General features: G+C 56.3%; 1 protein-coding gene across 15 annotated transcripts in view; it reads left to right on the forward strand.

The window, feature by feature from the left end:
* DYSF (dysferlin) overlaps positions 1-16547 on the forward strand; it is a 196220-nt gene that overhangs the window by 95139 nt on the left and 84534 nt on the right. For all 15 annotated transcript variants that reach the window (XM_004691507.2, XM_004691505.2, XM_004691513.2 and 12 more), the window contains 2 exons: positions 11353-11446; positions 11891-11968. In XM_004691507.2, coding sequence (XP_004691564.1) covers positions 11353-11446; positions 11891-11968 — 172 coding nt within the window. The remainder of the gene's footprint in view (positions 1-11352; positions 11447-11890; positions 11969-16547) is intronic.

Genomic DNA, 16547 nt, shown 5'->3' on the forward strand with positions numbered 1-16547 from the left:
TAGCGCGTCATAGGGGCTCAAGTCGGCCTCCGAGTCTGGAGATGCTGCTCTGAGATCCTCCTGGCTAACAGTCTGTGGCTAGGACCCTGGGGAGGAAGGCAGGGAGGAATAACATGTTCTCCTTGCTCCTGGGTGGGAGAAAAGTGGTCTTCACTCCTGCAACCCCTGGTCTGGCGGTGTAGGCCAGGCCCATAGGGAACTCCTGTCTGACTAGGAACAGACAAGACCAGTGGAATCTGTCCTTGAAGGGCCTGAGGGCAGAGTGAGCGTTGTTCCAGAGCGATGGGACCAGCGGCTCCAGGTTTCTTGGGAGAGGATGGTGGGAGGCAGAGCTTGAAGGAGTCAGGAGAGGACTGTGGGTGGTGGCCAGGTGGCCTTCCCGGTAATCTGACATTTGGGGATATGTGGGCCCGAGGACAGGGCCTGTGGCGCCCTCTTCCCTCCTACTACCCTTTCCCTGGCCCACACATCCACCGGCAGGCCGGGCCTCGCCTGCCAGCTCCCTTCTTGAAGACGTCTCTCTGGAAGGCAGGCCCTGTCTGCTCATTAGCACGGCCGCCTTTCCCTGAAACCTTCTCCGGGGGCCAAGCCTGGCTCCCTCCTCGGAGCGGGAGGCCCTGGCTCCGTCTGCTAATCGTCTGCTGTCTCCATCCCGAGCATTATTTTATTTTCGTATTATTCTTTTTCCAGCTAATATCCTGGCATTCCCAAAGACACCGGGTTTCATAATCTTCCTGGCGTTCCCAGGGAGCTGGGAAGCGGAGCACAAAGCTGCTATTATAGCGCGTTCCACCCAGCCCCCCTCTTCTCGCCCCACACCCCTTGCTGCCGCCACCGCCACCACTGCCGGCTCCCACCCAGTCACCCCCTCCCGACGCCACAGGCCTCTGAGAACCCTGGTGACGGCTGCCGGGGATGAGCTCACAGAATCCATCCTGTCGCCCGTGTCCTGGGCCTGCCCCCCATGCTCGAGGATTTTTCCAGAGCCCTGCCTCTGGGCTCGGTTGGCCCTGAGTGTCGGCAGGGCTTTCAGAGATGCCTGAGCTTGGGCAGGCAGGGAAGGCGATGGAGATTTAGCAACATGTGCTCAAAGCTTTGGAAATTTGTGGAGCTGGAGGGAACTTTGGTGTTCCAAAGGCGCTCGCCTCAGGCCTCTGGAGTCTCTTGACATTGGATGCAAAATGCGGGCGTGCTTGTGAGAACTGTGTGTCCCACTGTGCAGGTGGGTGCACGTGTGTGATGTGCACACAGGGGAGTGCGTGTGTGTGTCTGAGATGGGTAAATCCTGGCGAAGACCATGGTTTTCTCCGGTTCTCAAGGAGATCCTATTTCCCCAGAGTATGATAAGGACCAATAAAATAAAATAAATGTTGGGCTATGCTGAAAACTGGGCGAGGACTTCACACACACTAAACCTCACAGTGATCCCCGTGGCTGGATTTTGTTACTGGTACCCAGGTACCCATTTTACAGTTGGGGAGATTGAGACTCCAGAAAGGCACTATCTAATACAGTAACTGCTTCCATACGTGACTCTAAATTTGCAATGTAAAGTAATTAAAATCATGCACTTTTGCAATCACACAAGCCACATTTCAAGCGCTCAGTAGCCACTGCCGGCTGGAGGCTGCCAGACAGGAGAGTGTAGCTTTAGAGCCGCTTCCTCACTGCAGAGTGTTCTGCTGAACTGCGCTGCTCCGGACCTGCCCCTGGTGTTACCCCAGAAGAAAATGAACCCTGAGAAAGGGTTTGCCCAGTGGCACAGCAAAAGTCAGCAATAGAACCGAGGCCAGGGCAGCAGGCTCACCTGCTCACTCAGCCTGTGGCCACCTCCCTGCCTCCACCAGGGCACAGTGAGGGGTCCTTGAGTGGACACTAGGGAGACACTAGCCTGGGCACCTGGCTAGAACCCTTGGCTCTGGCATTGTCCTCCCTATCTTATAACCGGACAACTTTGCCCCCTTGGAGCGGTTAGGCAGCTGGCACCAGGGCACCCACCCCAGGAGCCTCCAAGTGGTTGGCACAGGCCTGAGTCCAGTGGTGAGGAGCAAAGGACCCACAGAGACAGACAAGCATGGGAAGGTGATGGTTCCAGAAGAGGCTGGTGCCACAGAGGAGCCGTTTGGGATCTGCGTGGTTGAAAAGGAGACTAGAAGTGGACGGGGAAGGGAGAGCCCACCTCGGGGTGCAGATGAAGCCTGTTGTATGCACGACACTGAGGCATGGTTGCCAGAGCGGGCACCGTTGGCAAAAGTAGCGTCTGGGAGGTGGGGGGTTACCTCCTTGGGGAACCAAGGCCCACAGCTGGATGTGCATGAATGATTTCTTGGGAGGTGGCTCCATGTGCCCCCAATTCTTGAATGTGCAAATTGAGCACCTGTTCTGTACCTTACTTGTGCTGCTACTAGGTTTTATTCCCCCAAATGTACGCACCATTTGGGTCATTCCCTGAAAGGTATGCTTCCTGGTTCTATCTCACCTAAGCTAGGTATGTGGTGTGTCCGTGGACCTGAGACAGCGGCATCGTGCTGCTTTGGGGCTGAGCCGGGTGTGGCACAGATGAACAGACATGTCAAGGGCCACCACTGTGGTGTTGCCCTGTGTGAGGGTCCGCATCTGGTCTGCTGAGGGAATCTGATCACTTACTGTCTGGTTTGGGGTGTGCTTCATAATCATGTTGGAAAACAGGCATAATCTCGGTCAGTTAGGGCAAACTGGGGCATACAGGTTAATTACGGAGCTATACCAACCCATGATAGAACCTGCTTGAACCTTCTCTGTAACCCCCGCACACACAGACACAAGAAGCCTAAAAGGACACACACCCACACAGACACACAGATGCTTGCACCAGTCCACACGTGGCATCGTGGATTCTTCAGGTTTCCTGATTCCACTCCCAGCTCCCCAGGGGCTGGCCAGTAGTTTTGCAAGGAGTTTAACAGCTGCTTCAAGTCCTGGCTCCAGCTGTAAATTAAGTGGGGTTGCACCCCCCTCCTCTGCTATTCCACTTAAGGTTGCAATCAGCCCTGATTAGGAAGCGAGGTCCACATGTTCCCGAGTTCCCTCTTTTAAAGGGCTCTCCTCATTTGGCCTGGAGGCAGGTCTGTGTGGGGTTTTCCCTGAAGCTGAGGCCAGAGCCAGGGTGGTGACGTAGGCCCTGGGCTCCCCCAGGCCTGACTTGGCACTTAGTCCGGTGCTGCACCAGAGCCCAGCTCAGGTGCTGAGTCCTGATGGGGAAACAAGCCTGGAAGAGCGCTGGGGTGAGGGTGGGGTGGGATGGGGGCAGGGGGCTGTTGCTGGGATACCCGGGCTCTGCCAGCCAATGCTCACCCTATGAAAGACATTAACCTCTCTGGGCCTGTTTTCTCACTTATCAGATGGGGGTGATAACAACACGGCAAAAATAATAACCTACCTTTATAGGACGAACCTCGCTCCGCAGGCCAAGTCTGGTGCTGTGCTTGCTTGTGTGAATAGGGTTTTATTGGCACAAGGCCACACTCATTCGCTGTGCCTGCTAGAGCGTCAGTGCCGCCTGGCAGCTGAGTAGCTGCAGCAGGGACCCTGTGTTCCCTAAAGGTGAAAGTATTTTGCAGCCTACTCTTTGCAGACCAAGTTTGCCAACTCTTATTGTAGGGAACATACCAACGGTCAGCCATGGCCCAGGCCCTGCTCTTGAATGATCTCATTTACCCTCCCAGCAGCCCACAGGAATAAGCTGCTATTGCTCCCGTTTTACAGACAAGCACACGGAGGCACGACCAGGAAAACCATCATGACCCTAGCTGTATCTTCTCATGTGAGTTCTGGGAGCATGGCAGGGATGACGGGACACAACTGAGTTGACAGCACCCTACCCGGCATGACTTGGATTTGCTCCAAGTCCCAGCCAAGCCAGGAGTGCAGAAGAGGTCCTGGAGGTCATCTTAGGTGCTGGTAGATGGCTAACAACTAGCATTTTGGGCAAAAGTACCAAGCCGAAGCCAGCTCCTGCTGGTGTCCATGCAGTGCACGCCCCTGCGTGGCCGCTGCAGGCTGGCTGTGCCGCGCGGCTGCGCTGGCGAGAAGACCAGGCCTCTGCATGCTAACGTTAGGTAGTATTTCCACCCCACGGGGACTCTGGATGTAATCTCTGGGGCTGGATAATCATCACGACTAATAGAGTAATTATGAAGAGATGAATTTGAGCATTCATTACCTTTGTTTTTTGAAATAATTTCTGTAGCTTTACATTTATATGGTTTTTACAAATGACTGTGTTTAACAACTGACTTGCAAAATGGCTGAAAATTTAATAATCTGCTCTCCTGGGCCAGCCCCGGCACCTGCTGCTCTCAGGGGTTCCCTGAGAACCTGTTAACAATGAGCTGGGTGCTCACGTGCGATGCGGCCATCGCACATAGGGGTCGGGGCAGCTCACCTCCCACACCCATCTGCTGGGCAGCAGTTACCCTGGCATCTCCTCCCCGAGATGCCTCTGAAGCTCTGTTTCCTTTCTGACCAGCTCATGCAGCTCTGCCTGCTCAGTCACGGGGAGCCCTGTGCCCAGCCTGGGTCTTCTGGCTGATTCCTCCTCTTTGCCCCATATCCCTCCTGCCTCCACTGGGTCCCGGGTGGGGGCGACGTGCCTTGGCTAAAGGGAGGGTGTGAGTGACAGCTCAGCGTGGGGGAAAGCCAGCCGTCTGGGGGACTAGTGTCGATGCTGGGGCTGGCGTAGGTGGGTTGAGGAGTCCCCTCTGTAGACTGCTTGCTTCCCCAGATCCTCCCATCTTCTGCCGGTGTGGCGGCCATACCGTGATGCCAGCCTTCAGCAGGCTAGGGTAGGTTCAGGCCACTGGGACCGAGAGAGTTCCGTGCACTTCTAAGTCAGGCTCCTCTGGGAGCCGTGGGCAGCAGCTGGGCAGCAGTGGGCTGGAGGCCGCCCAGTGCCCTGGGCGAGCAGCAGGATCCCTTACAGGCTAGCCCCCAGACGGAGTGCATGGCCACAGACCGCGTGGCTGCCAGCCCCTGCCTGGGAGTCGCATGGCATGAGCTATGGAGGCAGGAATGTGGCTGTGGGAAACCCAATGCCCTGGGCCTGGCCCTGGGCTGGGGAAGAGTGTGTGTACGGGTGAAGGCCGGGTAGGCGACATCAGGAGCGTCAGCTGCCCCCTGCCCAGCCCTGTCCCGGCTCTGAGTGAAAGCCCTTTCCCCCCTGACCTTGGCCCACCCCAGCCTTGCCACCCTAGGCCAGACTTTTCTCTTAAGTTCAAGGTGCATCCCCCATGCTCCGCCTCCTCCTATTGCAGTGCTCTTCCTCCAGGAAGTTTCCATGCTGCCCCAGAGACTGGCCCGCTCCTAGGGTGCAGTAAGTCCATATCCTTCTCTTTCTGTGGTGGTGTCAGCCCCCTGCGCACCCTGAGGGGAGGATGCTGCCTGATGCAACACTTTCCCATCCCTTTCCCCCGGGCCTCGTGCCTGAGCGCTGAACATGTGGCTTAGGGGGGCTGGCGACGAGTGTCCTGCGATAAATGTTCATCGGAAGCTTCCTGGGCCGGGGGCAGGGCGCGATGGGTCCATGCCTTTCCCATGCACATGGTGGGGTGGGCGCAGGAGGAGACGCTGTCAAGGAGGTGCCTAAACCATAGAGCTGACGGAGCTGGAGGTAGGGGTCACATTAACTCATTGGGGAGGACATTTCAGGGGGACACACAGCTGATGCAGATTGGGTCCTGTGGCAGAGGGGTAGTGATGGATTCCACACTTAACACCAAGGCCAGAGAGAAAGGGCGTGGCGGGTTGTTGTTTAACGCAGGACTGGAGAGATAAGAGAGTTGAGCTGACATCCCTGGCACCATTTATAATCGCACACTACATACGGTCTTGGTTTGGAAGACAGCTCCCACAGGGTGTGGTCCCAGAGTCCCCGGTGGCATGTAGCGACCCACGTCTTAGCATTTTACGCGTGGCAGCCCCACCCATCTTCTGTTCACCGGCCTCTTCATAGCATCATTTCCCCTGTGCTTGGTGTAATCGCCCATCGTTTTGTTCCCTGTGGCCCTCAAGTGCTCAACATTCACTGCGGCTGCTGCCAGTGAGGCCACGGCGAGGCTGGACCTGGGTGGGCAGTGGGCAGTACCGTCTCGGGCTGTGGAATGGCACACTGGTGTCTGCACAGTGACAGGCTCCCCTGCCGCTGGGAGCTCAGCACGACTCCCCACGGTGAAGCAAGGCACGACTGTGCTGAGGGCTGGTGAGCGCAGGCACCACCAAGGTCTGTGGGGTGTCATTTCATTTAATTCTCACCTGTGCTTCTCACCTCGGGCTAGTTTCTAACACACACCCACCCCTGCCAATATCTGGGGGACGATTTTGTTGTTCACAGCTGACTGGGCGGGAGCTATGGGCAGAGGCCATGGGTGCTTATACCCAAGCAAGCGCGGGCACCCTCACAGCAAAGGACAGTGTGAGCCGCAAGGCCAGCAGAGCCAGGGCTGGAGGCCCCGCGTGTCCCCAGCAGCCCCATACCACGGCCATTAGTACCGTGCCACTTTACAAGGACGAACCTGAGCTGTCGGAACTGGGTTTTTCTGCAGCACCCCTGTGCTCCAGACGAGTTCTCCCCCCGCCTCTCCTTCCAGTGCCCAGGGCGGCCTGGACGGTCTCTGTGTCTGACCGAGCCCTCAGGTTCCACCGTCTCGAGACGCCTTGATTTCTGTCTAGGCACTGTCACAAGGTTCATGTATCTGCAGGTTGCACTTTAGTGATGCGACAGTTAGGCGACAGCCCTGGTGTGCCGGGTGTCCCACCCCCAAGTGAGGGCACTTAGTCCCTGCTGAACGGTGTTGTCCGGCTCCAGCGGTCTGTCCTCAGCTCCTAGGCCAGCCCCTGGGCACGGTGGGTGCGGCAGCATGAGGAAGGTGGCAGACCTGTGCCTGTCGCTGTTGCCTCCACGCATTCTCTTTCCTCTGTCTACACCATCCTTCCCACAAGGCTCAGACCCAGAGAGTCCCGTAAGTACCAAACTGATGTGTCTGGAAGAAGGGTTATTGTGGGGCCAGACAGGCACTGATGGCTTCTGAGGCTCCACTGGGGTTTTACTCATTGAGTCAGGAAGGATTGGGTGAGGGCTTGCTGGACCAAGGTACTGTAGTTGGTTCTGGAGACACCCCGTGGCTCATGGGCATACATTCTAGGGGTGAGGTAGACAATGCCAGAAACATTATCAAAGGTCTGGGGTGGCGAGTGCAATGAGGAAATTAAGTCCACAAAAGGGGAGGCTCCCCCCCCGCGGTGCGTGGGGGTTGTGAATGTGTGTGCTGGGGCAGATGTGTGTGGGGCTGGAGTGTGAGTGTGTGTGGGTTGGGGGTGTGTGTGTGAGCGTGTCTAGGGTTGGGGTGAGTGAACATGTGGGGTTGAGTTTGTGGCTGTGTGTGGGGGGTGAAGTGTTAACGGTGCGTGTGAGGGTTTGTAGTATGATTTTCAAAAGTTTGGTCATGGAAAGCCTCTTTGGGTAAGTGACATTTTATGCTCCCACAACTCGACCAGGTGCCTGGGCAACTTGAATTTAGGAAAGATCTGGCACAAAGCAGGTGTTCAGTGAACATGGCAGAATGTCAGAGGGAAGGACTGAAAGGAGGGAGATGCTTTCCAGAAGCTTCCAAATCAGGTTTTTATGAGGCATCATTGTTTGTTTTGAGAGAAATTCCCTAGTGTGAGCCCTGCATGTCCACAAGTGAAACCAAAATATACTTCACAGCAAAGAAAGTGTGATGTTGGATTATCTGTGTTAATATATACATTGATCCCCTGATCCGGGAGTCAGGGCTGGCCTTTGTCATCAGCCCTTCTCAAAGCTCACGCTGTTGTTCTTACTCGGGGTATGTGCTCATTCATTCGAACGTTCGCGCATTTTCCAATTATTTTTGAGCACCTGCTGGAAGCAGTTTTGAAGCAGATGCTGGGGCGTGGTGGGAACCCCGTAGAGCTCCGTGGGAGGGGCAGACAGGTAAACAGGTATCACATGGCAGATGCCGTGAGGGAGAAATTAGTGGTGGGATGGGAGCCCACAGGGGGGTCCCTCATCCTTGCTGAGTATGGGCCTGGATGCTGGGGGAGGGGGGGGACAGAAAGACTATGCAGAGAGGATGACACACAGGGGACTGCGGTCCAGAGAGGGATCCTCAGAGGACTCAGTCCAGTTGGTTCCAACATGGAGGCAAGGAGGCGTGTGGGTGTTGGCGAGGGTCCTCATTGCAGGAGACTCAGTTCAGAAGCCACAGCCAGGTTCCCCTTTGTTCCCAGAGTCTTAAGTGAGGGTGCAGAGCCAAATGCCCTAGGGGGTCAGTGGGGAGAGGATGTAAAGATGTTGGCCAGCTGTGTGGGTGGAATTCTGTCCTGGGTGGAAACCAGGGTGGCCACTGGCCCAGGGTCCTCTGGGAGGGCCGACAGCTAGGGGGTGACCTCTGTCCTGCACTATGTGTGTGACCTTCCTGGTCCTCCCAGTTCCTTCCTAGGGGCCCTCGTCTCTCTCCTTGAGTAGGCAGCTGGGTATTGGGGTGGCCACGGCCCCTCCCAAGGAGGCAGATTGGCAGAGTCCAGCCAGTGTGAGGAACATTCCCAGAGGGAAGGCTGCTTTTCCCCTCTGAAGAACCGGTATTCAGCGCAGGGCCCGCCCTGCAGCCTCTGAGCTAGGCCTCAAGTACCTGGCCCCAGACTCCACGGAAATCCCAAGGAGGGAGACACCGCTTCTGATCGCAGGCGGGCGGCCCTGCTCTTGGACAGAGACCCAGAAAGTGCTGCCAGAGCTCTAGACAGGGGCCTTTCGGTGGGAGTGGTGCTGACGGGAGGTGAGAGGGGAGGTGAGCGGGGACGTTCACTGGCAGCCCTCGGCAAGCAGGGAGGTCCCTGCAGGCAGCAGGGAGGTGGAGAAGGAATTATGGGGCCTGCGGCAACCAGAGGCCGCCTCCCTCCTTGCGCTCACCCAGCATCCTGGCTGGAGGGGTGGGGAGCACATGTGTGGGCTCCAGCTGACGTGGAGGGGCTGCAGGTCCTGGGATCCCACCCCAACCCCCACCTATGTGCACCTTGCTGCATGGGCTACGCACTGTTGCACCCGGGCTGGCCAAGCCCTGATTCCAGCGTCTTCACCTGCTTTCCTTGGCGTCCCTGTGTCTCACCCCTGTGCCTGCAGTGGCCTGATGGGCCCCCACTCGCAGGTCTAGCCCTGTTTGCGGCCTCACAGGCCCCACAATTGGGAGGGGCGCTTCTCAGTCATTAGCTGCTGGGCTTGGCCCGCGCTCCTGCAGGACACCAGCACACGCGCTCCTGCAGGACGCCAGGCCTGGCCGCGCCTCTCCTGGTGAGAACCCAGGACGCCCGGGACTGCACCTGCCCCGGAGGGAGGCTCTCAGCTGTGCTGACCTTTGGGTCCCTCCCTGTCTGCAGTGTGACAGTCCTCTTCGTCATGATGCCCGTGTGTGTGTGTAGGTGGGGGAGGTGAGGGGGGTGGGGGGAGGGGAGCGAGAGTGAGATTGCTTGTTTGATGGATTGAATTTTGATTTCTGTCTAAGGATGTGGCTCCTCACTGAAATGTCCACTTTTCTAGCTCCTGGAATGATTTTGAGCAAGTATGGGGTGGTGGATGCCACCGCTGAGCACAGTCGCTCACTGACTAGCTGTGACCCTCCTCAGCCTCCCAGCCCCACCTGCGCCTTATTTCTCTCATCATAAGACCATTCACAGCAGACAGTTACTGAGCATTTATTATGTATGTGCCAGGTGGTGTGCTATAAATGTCATATCCTTTATTTCCTGCCTAATTAGTTATTCTCTGAGCTTGGTATTATGGAATTATCTTAAATTGAGAGCGACCGGTTCAGAGAGGTTAAACAACTGCTTGCAATCACACCGCCAGTAAATGGTAGGGAATTGGAATCCAGATAGTCTAGTTCTGGAAGTGTGCTGGAGTTGTTGCCAAAGAGAGGGGGCAGTGCCAGACCTCAGGGAGTCTCCTGGGCGAGCGGATGAGTCTGTCCTTCCTGTGTGTTTTATGGGCTCCTTTGCAAGAAGGAGGAGCGGAGGGAGGCTTGGTCTACCTTTAGGATGCCTTTCATGGTTGACCCAGAGTGTGCAGGCTTTCTCTGGGTGTCCTGAGTTGGCCTGAGGGCAGGGAGGACTGGGGTGCTCAACTACACTTCTGGGGGACAGCTTGAGTTTGTGTTGGGAGCAAGTGTGAGCCTGGTCTGGCCCTGGGGAGTGTGACCTCCCCGATTTGAGGGTTGGGGAAAGTAAGTCCTGCCATTGGATGGGGAAGATGAGACAAGTCATTGGTGTGGGGGTCAGGGGCGAGGCGGGGGGACTTGGAGAAATCTGAGTGACTACATAGGGAGCAGATGGCACAGACCTGCTGTCCAGCAAACCCAGCCCCTCTGCTGGGGTGCTGACCAGGGGAGATTGGGGGGCTTGATGTCACAGAAAGCCAACTCTGGGAGCTTGTATTTCCTGTTCTCATGAGGGCCTTGATCCCTGCGGGGCCTCAGAGCCCCCTGCTGGGTTCCAGAGTCCTTTAAACCATGCAAAACACGAGGGGCTGTGGTGAGGCAGAGGGAGCAATGGCAAGAGTAATGTGCGGGAGCAGCTGGCTTCTGGCAGAGGAAAAGTGGTTTCTGGCTCAGGTGGGAGGTAGCGCTAATGAGGACAGGTGAGGGGATCGCCCGTCTCACCTCACGCACAGTGCACACATGGGCAGCTGGAGGCTGAGACACTGCCCCAGAAGTTAAGCAACTGCTCGCAGTCACACAGCCAGTAATGGCAGGGAGCTGTGCGTGGACCATCCTGCCTCCCTGGCCAGACCATATGTAGCTCAGGCCTCAGCCGGGCCCTCTCCCATCTGCACAGTGAGACGTGAAACAGGCAGTCTAACCTTTTCCAGGGCTGAGGGCCCAGGTCGGCAGAGGGCCTGCCTGCCCCTGGCATCAGCTCTGTCTCTAGATGCACGGAGTGGAAAGAGATGCAATTCCTCTTAACTCACCCCCATGGGCAGATTCCATGGGTTTCTCCCGGGAGAGCCTCTCAGAGCCCTTCCTTTTCTCAAACCCTAACCTCTTGATTTCACCAACTCAAAATTCCACTCCAGCTTGTCAGGTCTCCACTAGAGTAGATTTTTCCCTCTGGACCTCACACTGGAGTCTGGGGATGCTTCAGGAGAGGGTGAGCGCCCCTGAGTGCGATCAGAGGCTGACGGGTGTTTGGCAGCCGAGCGGCCTCATCTAGAGGTCTTTTGATGCAGGGGTCCGAGCCTTGGGCCAGCAGCCCCACGACCCCTCCCTCTGGGGCCTGACGCTGCTGTGACCTGCTCTGTGTCTCTAGGGCGGCATGGTGGACGACAGGAGTGAAGATTCCATGTCTGTCTCCACCTTGAGCTTTGGCGTGAACAGACCCACGATTTCTTGCATCTTTGACTGTAAGTGACATGTGGGGGTATCTATGGGGCTGGTGTGGGTGGGTGGGTACCTCTGCGTTTCTACTGGTGCGGGGTTGTATGGTCAGGTGTAAACGTGGAGGCTGTGGAGAACTCTGTCTGTGGTGTGTGTGTGCGCATCAGCTCTAAGCTTGAAATCAGCCTCTCAAAGCCCTGTGCACTCTGGCAGGCTCCACCACTGATTTGGCTGCTCCTTCTCTTCTCCTCACCTTCCTTTCACCCCAGCTCTCACAGGGCACATCACCCAAGTCTCCACCGTGGAGCTGGATATGATTGCTCCCGTGTGTGGCTCACTCCTGCAGGGTGATATGCGTCACCTTTGTTGTTCAGCCCCCTCTGCCTAGTGCCCTTCCTTGGGATAGACACCCCCTTTCCTGCTGGCCCCACTCTCTGACCCCTCACGGTGTCTCTGTTTCTCCTTCGCAGACGGGAACCGCTACCATCTACGCTGCTACATCTACCAGGCCCGGGACCTGCCTGCCATGGACAAGGACTCTTTTTCTGGTGTGTGGGAGAAGGCAGGGAGCCTGGGCTGAGAGCTGGGAAGCGAGTTGTCTGACCTCAACCATGAGGTCCATGGCCAGAGCAGCTGCTCTCCTGTGTGTGTGAATGGGGGTTGGGCAGCGATGGAGGTTGTCAGGTGGTCTGACTCCTCTACAAGGTGTGGCTTTACCGTCCCCCCTCCTGAAAGCCCCTCTTGGTTGACCCCCTTGCTCCTGGGTCTGCTGCGGCCTCCTCCAAAGGTTCTCCTTCAAAAGCTGAGGTTCCTAATAGTCATATCTGTGTCTTTTTCTCTGGGCACTGGGTTCCGCTGAGCCCCCAGTTCAGCGACCACTTGTGTTGGGGAGCCCTCCAGATCTTTTAGTTCCCGGGAACCCTATGTCCAGCCATATGGTACTTAGCCTTATGTTAAGGTACTTAACCCCGGATGCCTCAGAGACACTTTTGTTTGTCCTGTCCAAATGCGCCTCCTTGCAGACCCTTCCGTCCACCTTCCGCCCCTCCCAGGGCTCCTCTGCATCTCCCACCTTGGTCCCAGCATCACATCAGCACGTAACTATTATCTGTCATGGCAACCATGCCACTCACTTCTGCTGATGCTGGCAGCTGAGTCTGCCCCAGAGATGTCCCCTCCTCATCAGTGCCACGGCTACTATTGCACACAGACCTTGCCTCCTCGTATCTGGATGCTTGGTCATCTCCTGGCCTCCCTGCCGGCTCATACATGTCCCTCGCACACAGAGCTGGGTATGTCCCCCCCCACACCCCCATTTCAAATGCTGACACTGAGATAAATCCCAATGTTTCAGCTCGGCAGAGGACGCCTTTGTGATCTGACCTCTGGCGACTTTCCCAGTTGCATTTCTTACTCCTTCCCCACTGCCTGCTGGCTGTCTCCCCACCAGCTCTCAGGCTCTGTTATCTTCTTCCATTTTCCTGATCCTCATGCTCAGCCTTCCCTCATTTCCTCTACTTTTAACTCACTGAACGCCTGTGCATCCTTTATGACCTACCCCAGGAGACCTCTGACTGGTTGCTCTGCTGGCTGTTCCTCTTCGCTTTTCAGCGCCTCAGAGTCCGCACCCCCTGCACAGACCAATTGCTGTCTACCTCGGCCGCCTCCCTCCCTCCCTGGCTCTGCTGGCCCAGGCAGGGGCCTTTTCTGACCGTGAACCCGCAGCACCCAGCATCTAAAGGCTCGCTGAATGCTCATCCTAGCGCTTCACTGACATTATTTCATGTAACCCTTATGCTCCCCTGTGAAGTAGGTATTTAATAGCGCCACTTTACAGATGAAGAAATGGAGACTTAGATAGATCAATGGAGTTGCTTAAGTTACAATAGCCAACAAGGGACAGACCATGCTCCAGATGCTTACTATTCAGCGGGTAGAACTGAACTCTGTGGGAGTATTGTTCTGTAGTCAGAATATGCTACAGTTTTTGGCCACCACCTGTCCTGCCTCCTGGCCCCTCTCTAGATGTTGGGGGCTACTTGGTTCCTGCTTTTCACTAGCTTTGCTCCCCTGAAACTCCTTTCTGACCGGGGAGTGGTTCTCCAGCCCTGCACATGCAGCACAGGGCTTGGGCTGGGGCCCTGAGGACCTCTGCAAGGCCAGCACGCAGGGATCCACTGGTCGGTCAGACAGCGGCAGCCGCAGCGTCCTGGGAAACTCTGCCAGGTTGCTTCCCGAAGATTAGAACTTGAGAGAAAAAAGAAGTGGGTTCCTTCTCAGTCTGGCTTCCTCTTGCTCTGGGAGGGCGGGAGGGATGGCAGTGCAAGTACAAGTGGCGGTGGGTGTGTGTGGGGTGGGTGGCCAGGTGGGAGGACCCTTGCCCTCTGTGGGTTGGGCAGGCGGGGACCCTGCAGGGAGCTGGCCGCACGGCTGGGCACGGCAGGCAGGGTTGCTGGTGCTGGCCTGCAAACACGTCACACTTTCCATCCCGGCTCCACCCCCCCTCCAAATAAACATCCCTTGAGCTTTGAGGGCACTGCCCAGGGCTTCCTCAGAGGCCACTGGCTTCTGAATGAAAGGCCTGATTGAGCAGCTGCTGGAAAGGAAAACAGCAGCCAACACGAGCGAACCTATAAAACTCAGAGTGTTTATTTTCACTCCCAAACCCTAAACCAAAGCAGTTTCTCCCCTGGAACTGACCTTGGGGTGGCTGGCGGCTGGAGGCCGTGCATGGCCACTGACTGGCAGTTCTCAGAGGCAACTCATGTGTGAAGCCGGAGTGTCTGGGCCAGGGCTGGGTCGGCACAGTCTGTCGCAACTACCATCTTCCGCCCGCCGGCTGCATGTCTGGGGAGGGAGGGTCTCCTCGGAAAGCTCCCTGCTGGCTCTGCCCTGTCGCCCCCCCAGGCCTCCCCACAGCGAAGGGTGGGCCTGCAGGGCCTGTGCCCTACCCACTTGTCCCCTTTGTGGTGAGCCTTGGGGCTGCCCGCAAGCCGGAGCTGCTGTGGCCGCGTCCCGGCTGATGGGTTGAGGGGAACACTCAGGAATGGCCCAAGAAAGACTTGTTGACTAGTAGTAACTCCATCAGGGAGGCGGCTTGCGGGGTGCTGCTGTGAGCTGCCTGAGGATTTCGCCTCAGGTGGGTTTGAGTGCACGGCTTGCATCAGTTCTCTGGAGCTCTGGAAGGACCTACGAGACGTGTGCTGGTGTGGTTATGAGTGTGTGTGGCCAGTGTAGTGATTAGGCATAAAAATGTCAATGATGTTTAATGCAAATGACTGCTCTTTGATACTGGCTTGGCCTTGCGCTGCTGGCAAACCTCTGGAGCATGCCCTGGTTTACTTGGAAAGGAAAAGATAAGACTGGAGAGGATTGGAAATCACATGTCCTCCCACTAGGCCTGGTGGGCAGTGTCGTGTCCCCAAAGAGCAGTCTGCACTGAGTTGCGCTGCATCGTAGACTGGTATTTTGCCAAGGGAATCAGGGAGGAAGCTGGCTGCTTTGCTCAACTGTTCTCCAAGGAATGAGTTACGCTCTCCCCTTCCCCAGCTGATGGTTTGAGGGAGTTTGCAGAGCCGCCACCAAGACAGAGGACCCGGGGGCAGCTTTGTTCAAAGTTCGCTGCATTGCAGGGGGTGGGCCTGGTCTCTTTGAGAGTCCCCTGGGTGACTGCTCAGGGCTCTGACTTAGCTATAACCAGGCAGAGGAGGGCCGGTTGGGGAGTAGACCAGATGTCAAGTTATTCGTCTAGGGGCCAGGTGTCCATCAGTAAGAGAAGCCCCTGTGTCTTCTCTGCTGGGCTCATGGCTCTGGGGAAGGCAAACTCTGTTCCAGCTGGGTGGTCCTGGGGCTGTCGCTGCCTGCCCAGGCTGGGCCACAGTGGACCTGGGAAGTCTTACTGCCCACTGAGTTCCCCTCTGTGGGAACTGGTGACACTTTACTTCTTCCCCAGATCCAGATTTTGCTCTGGGTGAGGGTGGTGGGTTCTTGTTTTGGGGCTTCCTGTGTCTGGATTCTGATCATGTCCACCCCTTCTTTTGAAGCAGTTTTGTGTTAAGCTTGGCTCTGGCTGGGAGAATACTCTCTGTGAGCTTAAGGATCTGTTTTCCAAAGTGCATGGGAGGCTTGTGAAATGCTCCACTTAAGAAGGGTTCCTGAGCAAGAGAGACTGGGAAACACTGAGCACTTAGAGATTTACAATGCCCAGCGGCATTGAGAGGCTCTGAGGTGGCTGCAGGAAAGAGCCTGTTTAACTTGTTTAAGAGCTCATTAGCTCCCCCAAAGAACTCACGTTTGGAAGAATGCGTTTTGGGGAACACTGATCCACAGGGTACAGCCAGACTGCCCGTCATGAATCTAAGAACATTCGTGATCTGCCTTTTCTCCTTCTGCCTCCTCGCCCCCGTGGCCCTGGGTTTTCCCTTCTTCTGCTCAGTGACAACCGGTTGCTCCGTCCCCAGTTGCTGTGTGCTTTGGTGCCTTTGCTAGTGCCCCACTGGGGGGTCTGGAGCACCCCCTTGCCCTGGCTCTGCCTTGGCGCCTGCCCATTCTTGAGGGTCAGGCTAGGAGACTCCCTCCGAGAAGGCTCAGTCGGGCCCCAGCCAGCGCCTTGCCGTCGTCTTGTGCTGTGTGTCTTGAGTTTCCGTTCTCGAGTTTCCGTTCGCTACCAGCGGTTCTGCTCCTCAGAGCCTGCATCACGTCTCATTCACCAACCTCACGTGAGCCCGTGCTGAGCTGCCACATGCGAGTCAGTTGGTCACTGTGTATTGAATGGGTGATGTATTACGGATCATGTGAGAGCGAGCATCTTTGTATGTATAGCTTTTTGGTTAATTTGGATGATTCACCAAAATATGGGAAATGTTATAAACAGTTTTATGTTTTCCAGGGCACATTGCCCAGTTGCTTTCCTGAAAGCTTGCTGAATTGCTTCCAGCTTCCATAAAGGAGAGTACCCATTTCATCAAACACTTGCCAACACCGGGTTTTATCATTCTAAATAGTTTTTCTTAATTTCATAGGCAAGCTATCATGGTTATTATAGTTTTCATTGCATTGCTTCAATTACCTGTGATTTACTCCAGCCTCTCTTAGGGGCCTTTCCCCCTGGCCATGCCATGGGAGAAA

Source organism: Condylura cristata, unplaced genomic scaffold (assembly GCF_000260355.1).
Source record: "Condylura cristata isolate star-nosed mole 26May11 unplaced genomic scaffold, ConCri1.0 scaffold00031, whole genome shotgun sequence".
In the NCBI taxonomy this organism is placed as follows: domain Eukaryota; kingdom Metazoa; phylum Chordata; class Mammalia; order Eulipotyphla; family Talpidae; genus Condylura; species Condylura cristata.